The 23,243-nt window shown below is 40.5% G+C and overlaps 1 protein-coding gene across 4 annotated transcripts in view; it reads left to right on the top strand.

Annotated features, from left to right (window-relative positions):
* Nucleotides 1-23,243, top strand: part of BMPR1A (bone morphogenetic protein receptor type 1A) — a 165,503-nt gene that overhangs the window by 101,985 nt on the left and 40,275 nt on the right. For all 4 annotated transcript variants that reach the window (XM_073019010.1, XM_038008968.2, XM_073019011.1 and 1 more), the window contains one exon: nt 15,026-15,245. In XM_073019010.1, coding sequence (XP_072875111.1) covers nt 15,179-15,245 — 67 coding nt within the window. In that variant the 5' untranslated portion in view covers nt 15,026-15,178. The remainder of the gene's footprint in view (nt 1-15,025; nt 15,246-23,243) is intronic.

Genomic DNA, 23,243 nt, shown 5'->3' with positions numbered 1-23,243 from the left:
TACTAGCATAAAACCAGACAATAGACCAATTGAACAGAATAGAGAACTAGAAATAAATCCACATATTTATAGCCAGCTGGCAAAGGTGCCAAGAACATGCTTTGGGGAAAAGACAGTCTTCAATAAATGGTGCTGGGAAAACTGGATATACATATGCAGAGTGAAACTGCACCCCTGTCTTTCACCATATACAAAAGTAAGCTCTAAATGGATTAAAGACTTAAATGTAAGACAAAGCCACCAAAGACAAAGTGAATCATCTATTTTCTTTTATTATTATTTTTTTAAATATAGAGATGAGGTCTTGCTACGTTGCTCAGGCTGGTCTCAAACTCCTGGGCTCAAGTGATCCTCCTGCCTTGGCCTCTCAGAGTGCTGGGGTTACAGGTGTGAGCCACCAGTGCCCAGCTAAATACTGTATTTTCAGCCCATGTTTGCTTGCATTATGAAGACATTGCAATACTTATTGAAAAGAAGAGGCCGGGAGCGGTGGCTCATGCCTCTAATCCCAGCACTTTGGGAGGCCGAGGCAGGTGGATCACCTGAGGTCAGGAGTTCGAGACCAGCCTGGCCAACCCCGTCTCTACTAAAAATATAAAAATTAACCAGACTTGCTGGCATGCGCCTGTAGTCCTAGCTACTTGGGAGGCTGAGGCAGGAAAATATCTTGAACCCAGGAGGCGGAGGTTGAGATGAGCCAAGATTGCACCACTGCACTCCAGCCTGGACGACAGAGTGAGACTCATCTCAAAAAAACAAACAAACAAAAGAATTTGCTTGTAAGTTGACCCATGTGGTTCCAACCTGTATTGTTCAAAAAACCAAAACTGCTGTTAGACCTAGAATCCCACTTCTGCAAATCTAACCTACAGTTTTATCTGCCCAAACAACAACAAAAGCATCTCTTCAAGTTTATTTATTGCTGCATTGCTTATACTAAATTGGAAATAATCTAAAATATCCATCAACATGGTTGTGCACCGTGGTATGCACCTGTAGTTGGGGTTACTTGGGAGACTAAGGCAGTGCAATCTGATTGCACCTGTGAATAGCTCCTGCACTCCAGCCTAGACCAGCATGGCAAGACCTCATCTCTAAGAAGAAAATGTTCATCAACAAGAGAATGGGCAAATATGGCCATAAGGTATTCATAGGATAAAACACTAGATAACATTGAAAATGAATTAAGAAGAACTACAAGTATCCATCATGGAAATACTTCACAGTGTTATGTGAACAAAATTAAAGCATTATACATATAAAAACAGTGAAGTTTTTATATATCTATTGAAAGTTTAACAATATGTAAGGCAATGCTGTTATGTCACTTACAATCCCTTCTTTGAAATGAAAGGCAAGTTGATGTGTGTTTAAACTAGAAATTCCAGGAAAAAATCAGAAAGGTACCTGGGCTTAAAGAAAGATGCTAAATGGGGCCGGGCGCCATGGCTCACGCCTGTAATTCCAACACTTTGGGAGGCCGAGGCTGGTGGATCACCTGAGATGAAGAGTTCGAAACCAGCCTGGCCAACATGGTGAAACCCTGTGTCTACTAAAAATACAAAAATAAGCCAAATGTGGTGGCATGCACCTGTAGTCCCAGCTACTTAGGAGGCTGAGGCAGGAGAATTGCTTGAATCTGGGGGGCAGAGATTGCAGTGAGCCGAGATTGTGCCATTGCACTACAGCCTGGGCAACAAAGTGAGACTCCATATCCAAAAGATGCTAAAAGGAAAGCAAGGGCAAGTAAATGTCAAATCCATCTCATGCCATAGAACTACCTTTTTTTTTTTTTTTTTTTTTTTTTTTTTTTTTTTTTTTTTGTGAGGCGCAGTCTTGCTCTGTTGCCCAGGCTGGAGTGCAATGGCACCATCTCAGCTCACTGCAAGCTCCGCCTCCTGGGTTCATGCCATTCTTCTGCCTCAGCCTCCCGAGTAGCTGGGACTACAGGTGCCTGCCACCTCGCCCGGCTAATTTTTTGTATTTTTAGTAGAGATGGGGTTTCACTATGTTAGCCAGGATTCTCGATCTCCTGACCTCATGATCTGCCTGCCTTGGCCTCCCAGCATGCTGGGATTACAGGCATGAGCCACTATACCCGGCCTAGAACTTCTTACAACATCCTAAACCAGTACGTTTCAACCTGAAAAGATGTTCTAACGCAGAATAAAGAAAATGAAGTACAGATATTTCGTTCCCAAGGAGGGAAACTCTTCCTAGGTTCCCAAGTTCATGAACTTCACGTGCATATAGCAGGAATCTGTCATCTTGAGGGAGTTCTTTCTTAAACCTACGGGTTTGTAAGATTTTAGTTTTCTATGCTATCCTTTTTTGGTCATGCTTGTCAAGGAAGAATTGTTAAAAATCTATTTTAACACCTTCTGCCCTTATTCAAGGCAGTTAGAGACTTAAATTTTACATACACATACTACCTTTGAACCTTCAGTGTGGTGTTTACATACTGAAAGTTTGCAGTTGAATTTAGATCATGCTTTGAAGTTCCCTTTGTCAGACCACATTGTTTGTACCAAAGAAAGACTGCATTTTCTTTTTGTCTGTAATTATTTCCATAATTATTTAACTTGGTATAACATGTGGTACTGTAAAAGCATAACCCAAGCCATTGTTTGCCTTAAGCAACATTTTAGATTTGGGGACGTGGTGTTTACTTTTACAAGCCTTTCTTAAGCCCTTTTAATTTATATCTCAAACTTGAGGATATCCATGAAAACAGTGGAAACTTTCTCTTCTCCGGATCTTGACACAGTCAGGGATGGAAGTGAGCAAAAGGAAGTGGTGTGGTTTTTATATCATTTCAATTGTGTTGAGATAAGGAAATGGGATAGTTTATCCACTGTACTGCTCTTTTGGGAAAGTCTAGTTTGTATATAAAAGTAAAAGGAATAGGCATAACATTTTAATTCCTTCTGCTCTATTCAGTCATTCTCTCAACAAATAGTTATTTAGTATCGACTATGTGCTAAGCACTGTTCTGGGTGCTAAAAATATAAAGTGAGTGAAACAGACTAACCCTCCTGGCCTCATGGAGCATATATTCTGGAGCAGGTGGCAGGCAATAAAATACAGAGTAAATTATATCAAATTATATAGCATGACAAATGCTAAAGAGAAAGAAAGAGCCAGAAAGGAGTGCTAGGTGTGGGGATGGGTTCTGGATAGATTCTGCAGGTAGAACCAGTGGATTTGATGACAGATAGGAAATGGAATGTGAGAAGGAAAGAGGAATTTGTCAAGAATGACTTGAGATTTTAGGCCTGGTTACATCTATGTAGTGATATTCTAAAAATAAAAATAAAAAAAGATTTTAGACCTGGGACTTTTAAGATTTTACACCAAGTAAAGAGGCTGTTAACGGAGGTGGGAAAGACGTAGGATCTAGCAAATTTGGGAGGGAAGAGGCAAGGAAAAATAAGTGACAAATTGTATAGTTGTTGGTAACATTGTTAAGTCAATTTTTATACTATTTGAGCTGAATTTTTTTTTTTTTCCTTTGAGACAAAGTCTCGCTTTGTTGCCCAGGCTGGAATGCAGTGGCACAATCTCAGCTTACTGCAACCTCCACCTCCCAGGTTCAAGCAGTTCTCCTGCCTTGGCCTCAGGTAGCTGGGATTACAGGCACCCACCACCATGCCCAGCTAATTTCTGTATTTTTAGTGGAGATGGGGTTTCACCGTGTTGGCCAGGCTGGTCTTGAACTCCCTGCCTCAAGTGATCTGCCTGCCTCAGCTTCCCAAAGTGCTGGGATTACAGGCGAGAGCCACTGTGCAGGCCCGAGTTGTCTTAAAAATAGCCCTTATAGCAGCCTGTGTCTTCTTTTAAGATGTTAGCAAGTATCTTTTCTGATAAGACATTTATTTGCCTTTATTCAGAATTGCTAATTTTATGCTAATCTGACCCAGAATACTCAAGTGTGCCTTTCTCTTTAATCCTGATACTAGCTATATTAGCTGGAATATTTTTGGTTGTAACAGAAAAATTAACTGTCTCTGACCTTAAAAATGGAATTTATTGGCTCTTAACTGAAGAGTCCCAAAGTAATTCAGGCTTCAGACAAGATTGCTTGAGCAGCTCATCGATGTCTCCCGGGATCTGGCTTCTTTCAGTCTCCTGGCTCTGCCTTCTGGTTCTCCTTCTGGGCCCAACATAGCTGCCAGCAGTTTCTGGGACTGCCTTATTCATATTGAGTCTGAGAAGAGTGACTTTGTCACTGCAGGGCCTGTGAAAGTCCTGAGACTGTTAGACCAGCTCAACCCTGAACTTTTTGTGGCGTGGAAGATAGAATATGCCTAGCGTAGGAGCCTCTACTCCTGAGATCTTAGGGGAAATCTTTGCATCCTGAATTTAAAAAAAAAATTTAAATAGATACATAGGTGGAAATAAATGATTGATTTTTTAAAATTGCTTTTGCATTGTACAAGCACCATGGTTAACACAGCAAAAACAATTCCTCTTTAAAGCGGTCAGGTGGGAAGGGAGAAAAAGTAAAGTTGTATTCAGACATTAGTTTGATCAAGGTGATTTTTCTTCTTAGAGATTTAATATTGTTGCCACTTGACCAGCTGGCACTACAAAGAAACCATTAGATAATAATGGTTATATTATTAGATAATAATAAGTATGATAGTTATATATACTAGGCCAGAATTAGTGTTTCTCTACAAATTGACCAAGCAGTTGACGAAGAAAAATTACCTTCTCCTGCCCCCACAGTGTTTCTCAACAAGGAGAGTACTGTTAGTATTTGGTTAAGACAGTTCTTTATTTTGAAGGATTGTCCCTGCACATTGTGTTTTCTATCCTGGTCCCTGGTCAAACCGTATGTCCTGTCATATCCTAGACATTATTCCAACCAAAAAGTCACCTGCATTTTTTAGATCCTCTTAGGAGGGGGTGGTAACCCAGCCACTGCTGATGCCTGAGGGGAGTGCAAAGTGGGGTTTTTGAGGAGCTGGGACTGAGACCCTGAGGAGTAGGCACCACTGGGCCTAAAAGGATTCCATGGGATTGATTCTGGGAGTGTGGAAGGAAGCAGAGAGTGTAGATTGCTGCTGCCAGTTGAATGCCAGTGGCATTCAGGCAACTGACAGGAACAGCGAACCAAATCAGGGAAAAGAAAGTCCCTTCTCCTCTCTTCCAGCTTTCTCTAGTTCCCCAGTTGGCAGAGCCTCTCCAGGAGCCAGCTGGTGAAGGACATATTGTCAGCAGCATCCCAGCTCCAGCGTCAGAAAGCAGAGTCTATAGATAGAAGAGGGGCCCTTTTTTTTTTTTTTTTTTTTTGGCTGAAAAGCAATAGTGTAAAAAGGGACACAGTACTTTCTTTTTTTTAATCTCATTACTTTCCTGCCAGCACCTTAACATGCAGTAACAAGTGGAATTTGGGCTTTGTCAGCAGCAAACCTGCCACTTACTGGTTGTGTTAATTTGGACAAGTTTCTTTCTTTTTCTTTCTTTTTTTTTTTGAGACAGAGTCTCGCACTGTCACCTGAGCTGGAGTGCAGTGGTGCGATCTCGACTCACCGCAATTTCTACCTCTCGGGTTCAAGCGATTCTCCTGCCTCAGCCTCCCGAGTAGTTGGGTTTACAGGCGCCTGCCACCACGCCTGGCTAATTCTTTGTATTTTTAGTAGAGACAGGGTTTTCACTATGTTGGCCAGGCTACTCTCCAGTGCCTGACCTCATGAGCCACCATGCCTGGCCAACTTGGGCAAGTTTCTTAACTTTGCGCCTCACTTTTTTTTTTTTTTTTGCAGAGTTATGAAGATGAAAAAAGATCTTACAGGGTTCAATAAAAAATAACTTCCACTTTCTCATTTAACATATGTGCTCATGGTATACCCGACAAAACGCTGCACTTTGGATTAGAAAACCTGGGTGTTAGTTTGTCGTATATACTAGCTACATGGAATTCAGCAAGTTATTTATCTCCCTGAACCTATCCTTTCTCTGTAAGTAGGAATGATTTTACTTACTGTAAGGATCACAGAGATGGTATAATGCATGTAAAACTAATTTGTAAGTTATAAAAACGACAGTGATGATAGGATGCTAAACAGGTACCATTAAATACCACCACATACCTGAGTTTCTCTGATTTAATCTGCACAAAAGACCTTGATCATCTGTTTTATGCTAGACTCTGAACTCTTTACCACCACATTAAACTCTTTTCTCCCTATTCAATTTACCAGTACAGATTGAGCATCCCTAATCCAAAAATCTGAAATCTGAAATGCTATAAAACGTGAAGCTTTTTAAAGAGTGTCGACATGACGCTCAAAGGAAATGCCCATTGGGGTGTTCTGGATTTCACAGTTTTGGATTCGAGTTGCTGAACCAGTAAGTATAGATAGTGCAAATATTACAAATTTAAAAAATCAAAAATCCAAAGCGCTTCTGGTCCCAAGCATTTCTGATAAGAAGTACTCAACTTGTACCCATAGTATGCCTATGGGGTGACCAAACCCTCTCCCCTTCCAGACAGTTCTGTAATAACTGATTCACTTCCCCTGTTTTTAGTCATGTGTGCATGTTCTAGAGGAGAAACAGAAGAGTAACACCTAGGCCTCTTAAATAAACAGCTGACAAACATTACGAATCTCTTCAAAGTACAGATATGCCAAAGATTGCTGTATAGTACAATCCAGTTGTAATTGTGAGATTTTTGTTGTTGTTTAATACAGTTATACAAACAAAAAACTTAGGAGAAACTAGATTAGGGAATTTGTAGTACAAGGTTGAATGATGTTTTTTGTAGTACAAGTTTGAATGATGTTTTGAATACAGATTATCTATTTGAAGAATGTTTCAGAAACCTGGAAACATTTCTTTTGCATCTAATATTGAGGTCCTGGTGAAGGATATAAAACACACAAATGCATCAACTAACATCAACTATATATAATGCTATACTAGATTGTCTTGATTCTCTGGTCCTGGAAGAGTTTATACTTGTGTTGGGGAAACTATCTTGGCACAGAAGAAAAGTGAAGGATTTGATTGGGCAGGGACAGTTGAACAGAAATACGAAGGTTAAATATGGGCTTGTTTTGATTATTAATTAATAATTGAGCATGGGGGAAAGGTGGAGTTGGAAAGTCATATCAGGGGTGGCAATGAAATTGGTAACTTCAAAGTGATGGAGACATGACGGTGGAAGTGTTATACAGTGGAACTTCCCTATCCCTGTTTTAGGTCATCACTTAGTTGCGTGATTGGCTCTCTTTGCTCCTGGCCCACGGGCATTATTGTAAAACTTTCTAAAAGACCCTGTTGTGAATATCTTACCCATAGCAAGATCTGACAGCGTGGACGCCAAGGCAGGCATTTCAGTAAGATTTCTGTGTATTACCTCAGAAGCACTCAGACAACTCTTTAAGCAAGTTATTTTCTTCAGGGTTTATGTTTAGATTTGGGGGATATTGTTTTCTACACTGATGTAAATAACTGCGAGTGATGTTGCTTCGGTTGTACAAGTGTGTATTCTTCTAAGGATTGATGGGGAGGAGTGTAGAAATCGGGAAGGAATGGATGAGTTGCTTGTTAAGGGAAAAGATGATATTCTTATGCTAATCCAGGCCCTGGATCAGGAGCAGAGCAGCCATGCGAACAATGGCCTTGGAGCCAGGAAGTCTGCAGTGAGTCTATTCCTTCTCAGAAAGCTTGTCAGACCCGGCGCCTGGAGCTGCCTGAGGGGAGGGACCCCTGGAAAGGGGAGTTTTCTCCTTGCTATTTTATGGAATTGGCTGCTGGCCAGCTTGTTGGAAATTCCCAAACTTCTCTACTAGAAAGTGAAAATCAAGGGTGGGGGGCTTAACGGGAAGAGGAAAGAATGACTTTAGTCTGTTTTTTCAGCTGACTTCAGCCTTTTCCTGTTTTTTTTTTTTTTTTAAAGTTCCAATTGCACTGTTGGTTCAGTTGTCTTGCTGTTTGAGAAGCCTTAAAATCTTTTACTTAAAAAAGAAATTATTTACATTTGAGTAATTCTGCCTTAATGTTATTTTCCTGTAAAGAAATGGCACCAGTCTGTGTATATAGCAAGGGGAAGTAAATTTATTTAGATGCCTATTTTGTCTGACTATTCAATAGCTTTTAAATGGCAGCATGATTTAAAAATTTTGATTATGCTGCATGTCAAATATGTGCATCTCCTCATTTTCTTCACGTTGTAAGATATTTTTAATTTAATGTAAAAATTCCGATGAATCATTTAGGAATTAAAAAATATGTTTTATCGTTAGACGTTATATAATTTTAAGAATGATTGCAGCCGGGCATAGTGGCTCACGCCTGTAATCCCAGCACTTTGGGAGGCCGAGGTGGACGGATCGCCTGAGGTCAGGAGTTTAAGACCAACCTGGCTAACATGGCGAAACCCTGTCTCTACTGAAAATAGAAAAATTACTTGGGCATGGTGGTGCGTACCTGTAGTCCCAGCTACTGCGAGGCTGAAGCGGGAGAATCGTTTGAACCCATGAGGTGAAGGTTGCAGTGAGCAGAGGTTGCACCACTGCAGTCCAGCCTGGGCAACAGAGCAAGACTTTGTCTCAAAAAAAAAAAAAAAAAAAAAAAAAGGCTGAGCGCGGTGGCTCACACCTATAATCCCAGCACTTTGGGAGGCAGAGGCGGGAGGATCACCTGAGGTTGGGAGTTTGAGACCAGCCTGACCAACATGGAGAAACTTCGTCTCTACTAGTGATACAAAAATTAGCCGGGCCTGATGGTGCATGCCTGTAATCCCAGCTACTTGGGATGCTGAGGCAGGAGAATCGCTTGAACCCAGGAGGTGGAGGTTGCAGTGAGCCGAGATCACGCCGTTGCACTCCAGCCTGGGCAACAAGAGCGAAACTCTGTCTCAAAAAAAAAAAAAAATTGTTGAAAAATAAGGTTAATATTTTGCTATGTAATTATAGAAACAGTTAATATGAGACAAAGAAGTGCTCAGTTATTAATAATTACATCTATTTGTTGAAATGTTTACTGAGATGTAATATTACTAACTCAAAGGAGTTAGTAATATCTCTATTTTGTGGCGAAGGAAACGGAGACCCGGATAGCTTAAGTAATTCCCCAAAATCACACAGCAAATAAATACTGGAGCTGATTTTTAAAAATTATTTATATTTTATTATTTTATGAGTGAATACCACATCAGTGTATATGGTGTTAATGCGTTTATTAATACAGTTTTTAGACGAATGGTGTTCTGGGGCCCTCCCCTCTTGTCACTCTTGGAAGGCCATCTTACCCAGAGTCGTAGCTGAATGTCACCGTGCTTTTGGCATAACCAGTTTGTATGTTCAGCCCCAAATGTGTGCTGTAAGTTTCAGAACCAAATGCCCATTACACGTTCCCTTTGGGTAATCTCAGATCTCTAAATTTGAACCTTTGATCTCTTCACTCCTGTCAAAATCACTTATTCCCGTTTCAGTAACTGTTCATGCCACAGATGTGGGAATCTTCTTTGACGCCTCACTTTCCCTCACCCTACATTTAATCCATTGCTAAGTACCGCTGAGGTTTTTTTGAGACAAGCCTCGTTCTGTTGCCCAGGCTGGAGTGCAGTGGCATAATCAAAGCTCACTGCAGCCTTGAACCCCTGGGTTGAAGAGATCCTCCCACCTCAGCCTCCCTAGTGTCTGGGACTACAGGTATGCACCACCATGCCCAGCTAATTTTTTAAAGTTTTTTGTACAGATGAGGTTTTGTAGTGTTTCCCAGGCTGGTGTTGAACTCCAGACCTCAAGTGATTCTCCCGCCTCAGTCTTCCAAAGTGCTGAGATTACAGGTGTGAGCCACATAGCCAGCCAAAAATTATTTTTGAAGTATAGCATGAGTCCATCCACTAGACCACTGCCACCTATCTTTTTTTTTTTTTAATTCGCCCATCTGCACATGGATTCTGCCCTAATCTTAACCACCATTGTCATTCTCCTAAATTTTCACAATATTCTGCTTACTGATCTGTTTGCTTTTGCCGTTATCCCCTCCAGTCCATTACATAGAATTCAGATGATGCCCACTTAGGCTTAAATCCCAAGTCCTTCATATGCCCTTGCCTGATCTGGTCTTTGTCTTCTCTGCCTCTTCACCTTCATCTCCCACTACACTATCTCTTATTCTCAACATTTCAGACATTGTTCTCTCTTTGCTTTTCTCTCCCTCAAGATCTTTGCCCAGGGTGTTCCCTGTGCTTAGAACATCCCCTCTTTCTTTGCCTGGCTGACTCTTTATTTTTCGGATCTCAACTTAAAGGTCACTTCTCAGCATTGCTTCCCTTTCCCCTCCATCTGGGTTAGAGGGGGTCACTGCCCCTATTCCTTCAGGACCTGGCACTTTTCTTCCTTTGCATTTACCACGAGTTATGATTGTGTATCATTTGTGTTTTCTTCTTTGGTGTCTTGAGTATCTTAATTGTTTTGTTTAATGACTCTGAACTCCATGAAGGCTGGGACTGTTTGGCTCTGAACAGTGTATTCTTGGTATCTAATACAGAATCATGCATAGTACAGACACTTAATAAACATTTAGTGAATACATTAATAATTCAATGGTAAGAACACTGTTTCCACAGGACTCCAACGTTGGACGGGATAACAGATTATTTAGTCTAGGGCCGGGCTTAATGGCTCATCCCTGTAATCCCAGCACTTTGGGAGGTTTAGGTGGATGGATTGCTTGAGTCCGGGAGTTCAAGACCAGCCTGGGCAACGTGGCAAAACCCCATCTCTGCAGAAAACACAAAATTAGCCAGGCTTGGTGAGATGTGCTTGTGGTCCCAGCTACTCAGGAGGCTAAGGTGGGAGGATTGCCTGGAGCCCAGGAAGCAGTGAGCTGAGATTGTACCTCTGCACTTCAGCCTTGGCAACAGAGTAAGACCCTGCCTCCAAAAAAATAAAAATAAAATTTAGTCCAGTCTCCCTTTCTATCACGTTGGTCATGTCTTTGACAAAGGTGCACTCAAACTTTATTCCTTATGTACTCTGTGAGCAAAACCCCTGGGTTCTTTTGGTTGTATCTCAAGTGGAGTGGTTGCTATGTCCTTTGCATTCCTGTCATTCTTCTCTCAAGTGCTTAGGAGGCCTGGCCAGGTGGAATAAAGTAAGATGGTTGTCCTCTTTGATTAATCTCAGACTGCATGCATGTCTTAGCAGTCGTCATCAATACCAATGCATGTTGAACTCGTAGTCAGGGAAGATTTGATGGCTGTTCTCCATACAAGTGATCACAGCTTTTTTTTGTCTATAAAAATTTCTTGCAGATTGGATTGTCATGGATAGCACCTGTCAGTGACTTCCTTTGCCAGGTTGGCAAGTGTGTTATAAACATGGATTAGAGGAGGGAACTTCTATTTAGCACCTACTGTGTACCAGGCTCTCTTAAATAGTTTAAAATGTGTATTTACATTATATAATATATATAAAATCAGGCAGGGAAGTATAGGATAGTTGTTAACATGTAGAATCTGGAATCAGACCTCCTTGATATTAATTATGACTCTACTTACCTGTTGTGTGAGCTTTGATAAGTTCCTTAAAGTCGACCTGCCTGTTTCTTCATCTGTAAAATTAAAATAATAATTTAACCTTTAAATAAGTTGGTTGATGGTTTGATAACTTAATATATGCAAAGCATTTATGACAGCACTGGGACATAGAGGTTAATATGTGTTAGCTATTATTTTATATGAGTTCCTTAATTTTAAAAATATTTACATTTATTTAATTTATTTTAAAAATTGTTTTAAATATGTGCTTGCTATTATCTCATTTGGTTCTCAAAATAACTGTCAGTTAATAAATATCACTCCAGATTTGTTTGTTTGTTAAGATGGGGTCTTGCTGTATTGCTGAGGCTGGAGTGCAGTGGCTCTTAACTGTTGTGATCACAGTGCATTGTAGCCTGGAATTTCTGGGCTCAAGTGATCCTGTTTGAGCCCAGGATTACAGCTGAGATTACAGGCGGTCGCCACCACAGTTGGCCTCATTCCAGTTTTAAAGATGAGGAAACTTATTCAGAGAGGTTAAGTTAAAGGCAGATCCAGAATTTGAGCTTGTGCCAGGGTAGCAGGGTCATGGATGTTTTTGTGGAAGGAATCACACACAGCTCTTTCCTCTGAAAGGGAAAGCACTTAGAGTCTTGTGGCCAGCCAGCTCTGCAGGATGCCTTGGTTGTAGCTCTGATGAGGCAAGGCCACATATTAGCTTTAAATAAACTGATGAGGAAACAGTGACAATGAAAGATGTAACATGGCATAGTGGTCAGTCTCCTGTCCAAGACTGAGCTGCTTGCAGCAGGAGCAACCATACTCATATTCGTATTTCTGGTACCTAACACTGGGTTGGTAATATGTACTCTAGATGCAGGCCAGTTGGAGTGATTCACACCTGTAATCTGAGCACTCTGGGAGGAGGCCAAGGCCACAGGATTGCTTGAGGCCAGGAGTTTGAGACCAGCCTGGGCAACATAGTGAGTCCCCCTGCTCCCACCCCTATTAAAGTAAAAAAAAAAAAAAAAAAAAAAATGTTGTTGGTGAATAAGTGAGTAAATTAATAAGTGAAAATTTGGAGAGGGGTGGAGACCTAGCAAGGGAGGCAGGACCAAAGCCAGGGTTTCTGGCATGGTCACTGGAGAGTGGTAGCCAGTGGAGGAGGAGGAGCAAGCAAGAAAGGTGTGGGTTTGATTTAGACAGGTGGAGTGTGATTCTAGTAGAAATATTTAATGGGAAAATTGAAATGAGGAAGAGAGATTAGGATTGGAGATACACTGGAAACTTCTCTTGAATTTGAAACCTGGAACATGTATCCTTAGAATGACAGTTGAATTATTTCAAGAAGTTTTCAAAGAAATGCTGTTAAATCATGTGACAAACATTATTCTATAGTTACTTTAGACTTTACATCTTTTTCTCTCAGCATTATGTGATGGGAAACAATTTCATATTAGAGAGATAAGAGATTGCAGGGATTTTTAGAACTAAGCCACATAAAAAATACACGTATAAATGATACCTTACTGTAAACGTTCTTTGCCTCAGTACTGTAAATAACTTTGGAGAGCTAATTAAAGTGAAAATTCTTACGTAGATATTATAAAATAAAAAGCTCGGGTTATTAATGTAGACATCACATCAGAGTCATTGTGCCATAGATAAGCAAAATCTTTGTCATTCAGGAATAGTTCAAGCTGAAAGTCAATAAAATCAAACCACCTGAAACAATGGGATGGGTGTAAAGTAGAATGATATTTATCTTGATACTAACTAGCCTTTTCCCCCGTTATTTATTTAACAATTTTACTTTGAGGCCTTTAAAAGTTCACTGTCTGTATCACCAAACCGTAATTGTAGAGGTTATGTTTCGTGTCATCCATATTAGAAGTTCAATTTTGTCTTAATAAAGTCAAATTTGCAATATTTTAGTAAATAATTTTTTTAAGATACTGCTTTTTTCCTTTTTTTCTTTTCCCCTTCCCTTCCCTTCCCTTCCCTTCCCTTCCCTTCCCTTCCCTTTTTTCTTCCCTTTTTTCTTCCCTTTTCCCTCCCCCCCGCTTTGATGGAGTCTCGCTCTGTTGCCCAGGCTAGAGTGCAGTGGCACGATCTTGGCTCACTGCAAGCTCTGCCTCCTGGGTTCATGCCATTCTCCTGCCTCAGCCTCTCGAGTAGCTGGGACTACAGGTGCCCGCCACCACGCCTGGCTAATTTTTTTGTATTTTTAGTAGAGACTTTTTCACTGTGTTAGCCAGGATGGTCTTGATCTCCTGACCTCATGATCTGCCCGCCTCAGCCTCCCAAAGTGTTGGGTGTTGGGATTACAGGCATGAGCCACCACGCCTGGCCTTCTTTTTTTTTTGAGATGGAGTCTCGCTCTGTCACCCGGGCTGGAGTGCAGTGGCACAATCTGCAATCTCGGCTCACTGCAGCCTCCATCTCCCGGGTTCAAGCGATTCTCCTGCCGCAGCCTCCTGAGTAGCTGGGATTACAGGTGCCCGTCACCATGCCTGGCTGATTTCTTGTATTTTTAGTAGAGATGGGGTTTCACCATGCTGGCCAGGCTAGTCTTGAACTCCTGACTTCAGGTGAGTGCCCACCTTGACCTCCTAAAGTGGTGGGATTACAGGTGTGAGCCACCGCACCTGGCTCCCTTTTTTTTTTTTCCTTTAATGATGAAGCATACTCTACAAATATGTATAATTTTCGCCTGGCACGGTGGCTGACACCTATAATCCCAGCATTTTGGGAGGCTGAGGTGGGCGGATCACCTGAGGTCAGGAGTTTGAGATTAGCCTGGCCAACATGGTGAAATCCTGTCTCTACTAAAAATACAAAAATTAGCCGAGTGTAGTGGCGCACACCTGTAATCCCAGCTACTCAGGAGACTGAGGCAGGAGAATCACTTGAACCTGGGAGGTGGAGGTTGCAGTGAGTCGAGATGGCGCTGTTGCACTCCAGCCTGGGTGATAAGAGACTCCATCCTGGGTGATCCAGCCTGGGTGATCTGAGACTCCATCTCAGATAAAATAAAATAAAATGAATAAATATGTGTAATTTTCTAGGTCAGCTTCTTTTTCTATCTATAGAATAAATTATTTATTACAAAGACAGGGTATTTTCATTATATCTACTAGCATTTACAAGAATGTTGATGGTTACCTTTATGTTTTAAATTTGACTTTTCCTGTTTAAGTCTTAATATATTTGGGAATTTTCATGTTATTAATAAAATAATTACTTTAGAACAGAAGAGACTATTGAGATTGTTTAATATACTTCCCTTGTTGTACATATGGCTTATCTGAGATCAGGGGAGGTTGCAGCCTATTACTAAATTATTTGAAGTTTGAAATTATAGTGCCTAAAAAAAAAAAAAAAAAGCAAAGATAGCTTTAATCTTTTAAAATGTTTTTCGTTGTTTAAAGGTGTGTTTGGGCATTTGTTTCCCTTTTAGTTTTTGAAAATTTTCCAGAATTCAGTTGTATTCCTTACCTTTTAAATGTTTTTGTCTTTCAGGAGTCATAAGAAAGCAGTGGGAGTTGAAGTCATTGTCAAGTGCTTGCGATCTTTTACAAGAAAATCTCACTGAATGATAGTCATTTTAAATTGGTGAAGTAGCAAGACCAATTATTAAAGGTGACAGTACACAGGAAACATTACAGTTGAACAATGACTCAGCTATATATTTACATCAGATTATTGGGAGCCTATCTCTTCATCATTTCTCATGTTCAAGGTAAATCAGTGTTCATTTTAGTAATGTATTTCTGTATATAAAAAGCACTCTTTCTTGCTTCTGTTCTTTCCACTCATCCCTGTTTGAATAGTTAGGCCTAACTATTGAATAGTTTTTAGGAAAGAAGCAAAGATGAAACACATGCCAAATAATTTTTTAACTTGGCTGTGATGGAAACATTTTCAAGTGTTTTTGAAATCTCATTCTCTCTGAGTCTATCTTCTGCTTCACAACATAGGCGTGATGATACACAGCATTAGGTCTTGTGAGGATTAAATGAGATAAAGTATGTAAAGCCACCTGTTAGTGGCTGAAAGACAGAGTAATAGATATTCCAGACTGAGCTTCAAAATTCCTCTCTCCTTTAAAATACAATAAGGAGCAAATGTAAATAATAATTTAAAAATCATTTTATTGGCTAGGCACGGTGGCTCACATCTGTAATCCCAGCACTTTGGGAGGCCGAGGTGGGCGGATCGTGAGGTCAGGAGTTCAAGACCAGCCTGGGCAACATGGCAAACCCTCGTCTTTACCAAAAAATACAAAAACTAGCTAGGTGTGATGACGGGTGCCTGTAATCCCAGCTACTAGGGAGGTTGAGGCAGGAGAATCACTTGAATCCCGGGAGGCGGAGGCTGCAGTGAGCCGAGATCGTACCACTGCACTCTAGCCTGGGCGACAGAGCAAGACTCTGTCCCCGCCCCCACCACCGAAAAATTTCATTTTATTGTTGTCAAAAGACTTTAGAAAGATAACTGGCACTTGTCTATGCTGAATACTAAAATTTCTTCATAGAGCACTGACAGTTTGTTTATGACCAATAATGTAATTTTGCTACTATGTGTTCACAACTCAGAACTCCCAAACAGGAAGTTATTGTGATGACTTTTAGGACCAGATGGCCTGTGTTTGCACATAAGCTTTTTCCTGTATGGTTTAAGTAGGATTATATTTTAAGCTGAAAAGACAGTACTGTTTTGCAAGAGGATTTTAGATAAAACTTACTGGATGTCTTCATACTCAAGTTTTTTACTTCACAGGTTGCTTTTTCCTAACGTTTTATTTGCAGTGATCTGGATTAATATCTGCTGTTAAAAAGAAACATGATTAACATCATAAACCTTTTGATATTTTCTTTTTCTTTTTTTTTTTTTTTTTTGAGACGGAGTCTTTCTTGCCCAGGCTGGAGTACAGTGGCGCCATCTCGGCTCATTGCAGGCTCTGCCTCCTGGGTTCACACCATTCTCCTGCCTCAGCCTCCCGAGTAGCTGGGATTACAGGTGCCCACCACTACACCCGGCTAATTTTTTGTGTTTTTAGTAGAGACAGGGTTTCACCATGTTAGCCAAGATGGTCTCAATCTCCTGACCTCGTGATCCACCCTCCTTGGCCTCCCAAAGTGCTGGGATTACAGGTGTGAACCACTGTGCCCGGCTGGTATTTTCATCTTAAAGCACAAACAGAATGAAATCTATAGCTTCTTTTTATTTTGCCTTAGTATTATAATCATATCCTTAGTATTAACATGCTTGGAATACAGAGCCTTCAGCAAAAGCCACTTTTACTTGTGAAACACCAAATTATTTAGTACAATACCTTTACTTCAATATCCGTTACATGCCTTGTTGATCAGCATCAACCAAAGCTGCTATAGTTTTAAAGATGAGTTAAATTCATAGTAATATTATATTTGCTACCTCACTCCCAGGTAATCTCCATTTTGGCATAAGTTTTTTAAAATTCTGTTTAGATCACACATAGGCAATATGATACAAAATTCTCAGTCCTCGCCCCAGTTCACGTTGTTCTATAATAAACTTTTATTAGATGCAATAAGTTGGTAATTAGTTACTGTGTAAAAGCAAAAGATCTTATTAAGAATTACATTTCTCTGATAAAGAGTGAAATTTGTTACATTTCCTTTCAAAAATATTATTTTGATAGTTGCTTCAAATAACATAAAAATGTTTGCTCTTAAAGCTAAAACCAATGTAGAAAAGTTATTTCTTAGAGATCATTAGGAAGGATTGTAGAAGGGTATTAATGGAAATAACTTTTGACTTTAGCTCTAGCTTTATCTTGTTTTGAATTGTGTCTCAGGAAAATAAACTTATCTGTACCTTGGTTTCCTTGATGTAAAATAGAAATAATAATGCTTATCCTAGATACAAACAAGAATGTTTTGACCATCAACTGTTAGGGTATAAATTTAAGTGCTTTACATTGAGATAAAGTTTGAATAGAAAAATGAGTCATCTGATATTAACAGCTGATAGATACTTAGTTCTTTTTTTTTTTTAAGACTTGGTCACAAATTTTACAGCAGGATATATTAATATTGGGTAGATATTTAGTCCCTTTTTTGAATTTCATCACAAATTTCAGAAATGGATTTTAGCTTTAAGTAACTAATAATGACTTCAATAGAGATTTATTTTTAACATAGGTGGTAGATGTTTGCTGTTCATTCAATTATTGAGTAGTGTCAAGGCTGACATGTCTGTTATTTTCTTGACATTTCCCTTGTGGTTCCCAAGTGGCTACTATTATCTGCATTTGAGGCAGGTAAAACGGGGAAAGGGTCGGCATTGGCCTCAACTAGACCTGATACCAGGAAAGCAAAAGTATCACAGGTTTTATCCTAAGTCCTAATCATTCTCATAGCAAGAGCTACTGGAAAACAGAGAAACAGTATTGTCACAATTAGCTTACTCTATCCATTGCCTAGGCTGGATGTGTTGTTCCCCCAAACAAAATCGGAGTTTGGTTAGCTGGGAAAAGGGGAAAAATAGGTATCAATTGGGCAACTAAAAGGGTCTGGGAGAGATTTAATTTCTTCCATCAATTAGAATGTTTTCCTCTGCAAATAATTTTAAAAAAATTTAAAAGAGCTTAAGCATGACATTTTGGGTTAGGCGATTTTTATTTTTTTAAAAAGACTTGAACAATAAGGAGAATGTAGTAACACACAAGAAGTCTGGATATAAGGGGACTGTAGTTGCTTATGTGGCTCATCAAGACCCACCTTCTTTGTACTTTTCAACTGTGCCATCTCTAAATGTCAGGTTAGCCACAGTGTCACAGTGTGGCTGCTGAGAGACCAGACAGCACATGCAGATGAGGTAAGCTTGAATTGACAATGCTCAGTTAAAGAAGAGGGACATCTATTTGTATCTCTTTTTAATTGATAAATCTTTCCCCAATCACTCATCCTCTCCCCAACAGACTTCCTTCTCATCTTAGTGGCCAAAATTCATTGTATGCTCTTATGTTAAATCACTGGCAAGGGAAATGGAATTAAAATTGTTGGATTAGACCAACAATTGTCTCTGCTGAGAGTAGAGGGCTGCGCTTCCCTGAATCACATGGGGGAGGGGCAGACCCTTAATGTGTGTGTACATGTGCACATGCCTGTTGCCAGCAAGGGAAGGAGGGGAAGAATAAGAGTATCTGTTGGCCGGGCACCACATTTGTCAACCTGACGTCATACATATGCTAAAATGCTCATGTTGCTATGAAATTTTCAGTTCCTTTTCAAAGGGTTCTATACCCCAGAGTTGCATCCATGTAGTACACGCAGCTACTAATCCAGGACTTGTGGCTGGTGCAAAGCCCTCTCCTTCAGGTCCAGGTGCCTTTTCAGGGTCCAGCAGTGTGTGGCTAAAAGCAGTTATCAGTGCACAGTATACCCAGTATCCAGTGACAAAAATGAAGTGGGATTAAGTACTATATAAAACTCCCATTCAGAGGAAGAAAAATTGGAAACAACCTCTGTGTTCACTGCTCCATAGCATGTAGATTAATGATTCTTAGCCTGTTTGTCAGCCTCTAGTTTTATTTTCTGGGAGGATTTGCCTTCTCTCTGGTGTTCCTTGGCTAGTGTTTCTGCCTTCATGGTCACATATGAGATGGAATTAGTGGATGATCTTTGTGGAGACTGAACAGCTTTAGCAGCCTGCTTTCTGTTAGTATGGCGGTCTGATTACTGGAAATTGTCCTATGGATTGAAAACTCACAGTCTGACTGAGTCAGCCTGGGATATCTTTGGCAGTGCAGTTCCCATAAAGTTGTAGTAGTCCTACATTCTACTTTCTTTGGTCTCTTTGTTTTCGTTCCATTAAACAGTTAAATCTCTTGTCTAGTTTTGTGTTCTGAGAATTTCTGACCTAGCCACTGGCCTCTGCTTTGCCCATTCTCCTGGCCTTTGGTTTAATGACCTCCGCTCTGAGGCCCTCCGCTCCTTTCCCATGCTAGAAAATGACCTGGTTTATTTGGTATCATAGCACTTATCTATGAATAAATATTAAAATAGTACCAAATGTCAGTATTTATTCGTCTTTATTGTCTTTCTCTGTCCAAGACTGTAAGCTTTAATATATATGGGACTTTGTTTTGTTTACTCTTCTAGTCACCCAGGGCTTAAAACAGTGGCTAGCACTGTGTACTCAGTACATTTTTGTTTAATGGATGAATACAGTTAAAGTGAAAAGAGCAAGTTGCAAAACTACTTTTTTCGCCATATATTTTTACACTGACCAACCCAGTAGCAACAAGCACCTGTAACAACCCATTTGTAGTATCTGATTATCTTTTTTCACTAAGGATCTAGAACTCCTTGGAGAAATCACTAAGTTTAAGTTTGGCAGGGAAAGAGCAAGGTGATCTTGGTATCTTGGCCAGAAAGCAAGGAGAAAAGTTCAAAGGATTCAGTGACCGGCTTGAATTGGACACGAATTGCAGTGGATTCAAACAAATCAAATATGTTTAAATCCATGTGTTTGTAATGACACTTTAGAAAAAAACTAGTCGGGGCTGGGGGCTGTGACTTAAACCTGTACGTGCCAGCACTTTGGGAGGCCAAGGCAGGAGGATAACTTGAGCCTCAAGAGTTTGAGACCATCCATGGCTAAACTGGGAGCCCCTTTAAAAAAAAAAAAGAGTTTGAGACCAGCCTGGGCAACATAGAGCTGGTCTTTACAAAAAAAATTTTTTTTAATTAGCTGGGTGTGGTGGTGTGTGCCTGTATTCCTGGATGAGACGGAAGGATCACTTGAGTCCAGGAGCTTGAGGCTATAGTGAGCCATGATCATGCCACTGCACTCTAGTCTGGGCAGCAGAGCAAGACTCTGTCTCTAAAAAAGAAAACAACTAGTTCAAGTCATTACTTTTGAAAATTGGTAAATAGAGGGGGAAATCAAGCATTAATCTTGCCTTTCTAATATGAACTGTGCCACCTGTATCCAATTAGTAGGTGAGGGAAAGCATCTCATAGATGTATTCCAAGTCATAAAAAAGAAGAGAAATGATAGGATTAGATACATTATTTTATACTATGCTAATTGAACTAGTGAATCTAGACCTTAAAAACAAAGATAAGCAGACATTTAGTTCTCTCCTCCCCACAACATGCAGAACAGCTGCATTTCAGCGCTCAATAGACACATGTGGCTTGTGGCTATCATATTGGACAGCACAGTTCTCAAGCTAACTACCATTTACAAAATCCATAGAGAACAAGAGGACATGTTAAATGATGCCAGGAGGATGTGATCAGAAATTCCAGACTGGTAAATGCTATACTGGTAAATACTGGACAAGTTACCTAATGTCTTCAAGTAAATCTCAAGGTCAGGAAGAGGAAGAAGAAACTGGTCGATTAAGAGACTTGGAGACAACCAGGTGTGATGTGTGAGCCTTATTTGGATCCTGATTCAAGGAAACTACTAAAGCAATTTGTAACATTTATAATACAATTAGAAATTAGAAAGCAATTTATAACATTTATAATATAATTGGACATTTGAACATTGCCTTGATGTTTGATAATATTGGTAAGGATAAGGAATTACTATTAAGTTTTTAGATGTGATAATTGTGGTTTTTTTTTTAAGTCCTTTTAGAGATACACATTGAAATATTACAGATAAAAGGACATATCTGGTATTAGCTTCATAATTATATGAAAGGGGGAAGGAGTGAAACAAGAAGGGCCATAAATTGATCATCATAAAAGCTGGGCTATATGGGTACGTGTGGGTTCATTGTACAGTTTTCTCTACTTTTATAAAAGGTTTCTGGCTGGGTGCGGTGGCTCATGAGTTCAAGACCAGCCTGGCCAACATGGTGAAACCCTGTCTCTACTAAAAATACAAAAATTGGTGGGACATGGTAGCATGTGCCTGTAGTTGCAGCTACTCAGGAGGCTGAGATGGGAGGATCACTTGAACCGGGGAGGCGGAGGTTGCAGTGAGTTGAGTCTGGGCCACTGAACTCCACCCTGGGCAACAGAGTGAGACCCTGTCTCAAAAAAATAAGAAGTTTTCTGGAAGAATATATGTAAATGAATAGAAAAAGGACAAGAAGCGTATACACCAAACAGATAACAGTGGTTATGTTTAAGGAGTGGGAGGGGGGTTAGATGGGCCCAAAGAGGCCTTTTTGGTTTACTTGTAGGGTTCAATATATATATATATATTTTTGGATCCTATGAGAATACATTCTTATTTTAAACTACTTATAGAAAAAAAAAAAGAAAAACAAAACAGGCACGGTGACTCATGTCTGTAATCCCAGCATTCTGGGAGGCCAAGGCGGGTGGATCACCTGAGGTCGGAAGTTCGAGACTAGCCTGGCCAACATGGAAAAACCCCATCGCTACTAAAAATACGAAAATTAGTCAGGCGTGGTGGCACGTGCCTGTAATCCCAGCTACTCGGGAGGCTGAGGTAGGAGAATCGCTTGAACCTGGGAGGCAGGGGTTGTGGTGAGCCGAGATCATGCCACTGCACTCCAGCCTGGGCAACAAGAGCAAAAACATCATTTCAAAAAAACAAAAAACACCAAAAACTACTTTTAGGAAAAACACTTATTTGAGCATATGCCTAAGTAGAGAGAATAATATAGTGAAACTCTATGAACTTGTCACTCAGTTTTGACAGTATCAACTCATGACCAAGCCTATTTCCTCTCTACTCCCATGCACTTCTCCCACACCACCCTTGGATTATCATGGGTAATTTTGAAATAATATTTCAGTTAAGTATAAGATACCTTGGCCAGGCGCGGTGGCTCACGCCTGTAATCACAGCACTTTGGGAGGCTGAGGCGTGCGGATCACTTGAGGTCAGAAGTTCAAAACCATCCTGGCCAACATGGTGAAACCCCATCTCTACTAAAAATACAAAAATTAGCCAGGCATGGTGGCAGGCGCCTGTATCCCAGCTACTCTGGAGGCTGAGACGGGGTAATTGCTTCAACCCAGGAGGCAGAGGTTGTGGTGAGTGGAGATCATGCCACTGTACTTCAGCCTGGTCAACAGAGTGAGACTCCATCTCAAAAAAAAAAAAAAAAAAAAAAAACAATAAGATAACCTCAAAGACCACATACTCTGATCATAATGCAATGAAAGGAATTCAGCAGTGTAAACTTTGTTCGAGCATATGATTTTTTTTTTCTTTCTGTTTGAGACAAGAGTCTTGCTCTGTTGCCCAGGCTGGAGTGCGGTGGTAAGATCTCAGCTCATGGCAACCTCTGTCTCCTGGGTTCAAGCGATTCTCCAACTCAGCCTCCCGAGTAGCTGGGGTTACAGGTGCCCACCGCCACACCCGGCTAATTTTTGTATTTTTAGTAGGGTTTCGCCATGTTGGCTAGGCTGGTTTGAACTCCTGAGCTCAGGTGATCCACCCACCTCGGCCTCCCAAAGTGCTAGGATTACAGGCCTGAATCACCATTCCCTGCCAACCTGCTGGGTTCTTAAGCGATCCTCCCACCTCACCCACCCAAGTACCTGGGACTACAGGTGTGCTCCACTACACCCAACCAATTTTTCAAATTTTTTTGTAGAGACCAGGTCTCAGCATGTTTCCCAGACTGGTCTTGAACTCCTGAGCTCAAGCAACCCACCTGCCTGGGCCTCCCAAAGTGCTAGGATTACAGGTGTGAGCCACCATGCCTGGCAAGCATATGATTTTCTTTTTCTTTTTTTTTTTTTTTTGGAGA

This window comes from Chlorocebus sabaeus, chromosome 9 (genome assembly GCF_047675955.1).
Source record: "Chlorocebus sabaeus isolate Y175 chromosome 9, mChlSab1.0.hap1, whole genome shotgun sequence".
Lineage (NCBI taxonomy): Eukaryota > Metazoa > Chordata > Mammalia > Primates > Cercopithecidae > Chlorocebus > Chlorocebus sabaeus.
This window is presented reverse-complemented; position numbering and strand designations above follow the sequence as displayed.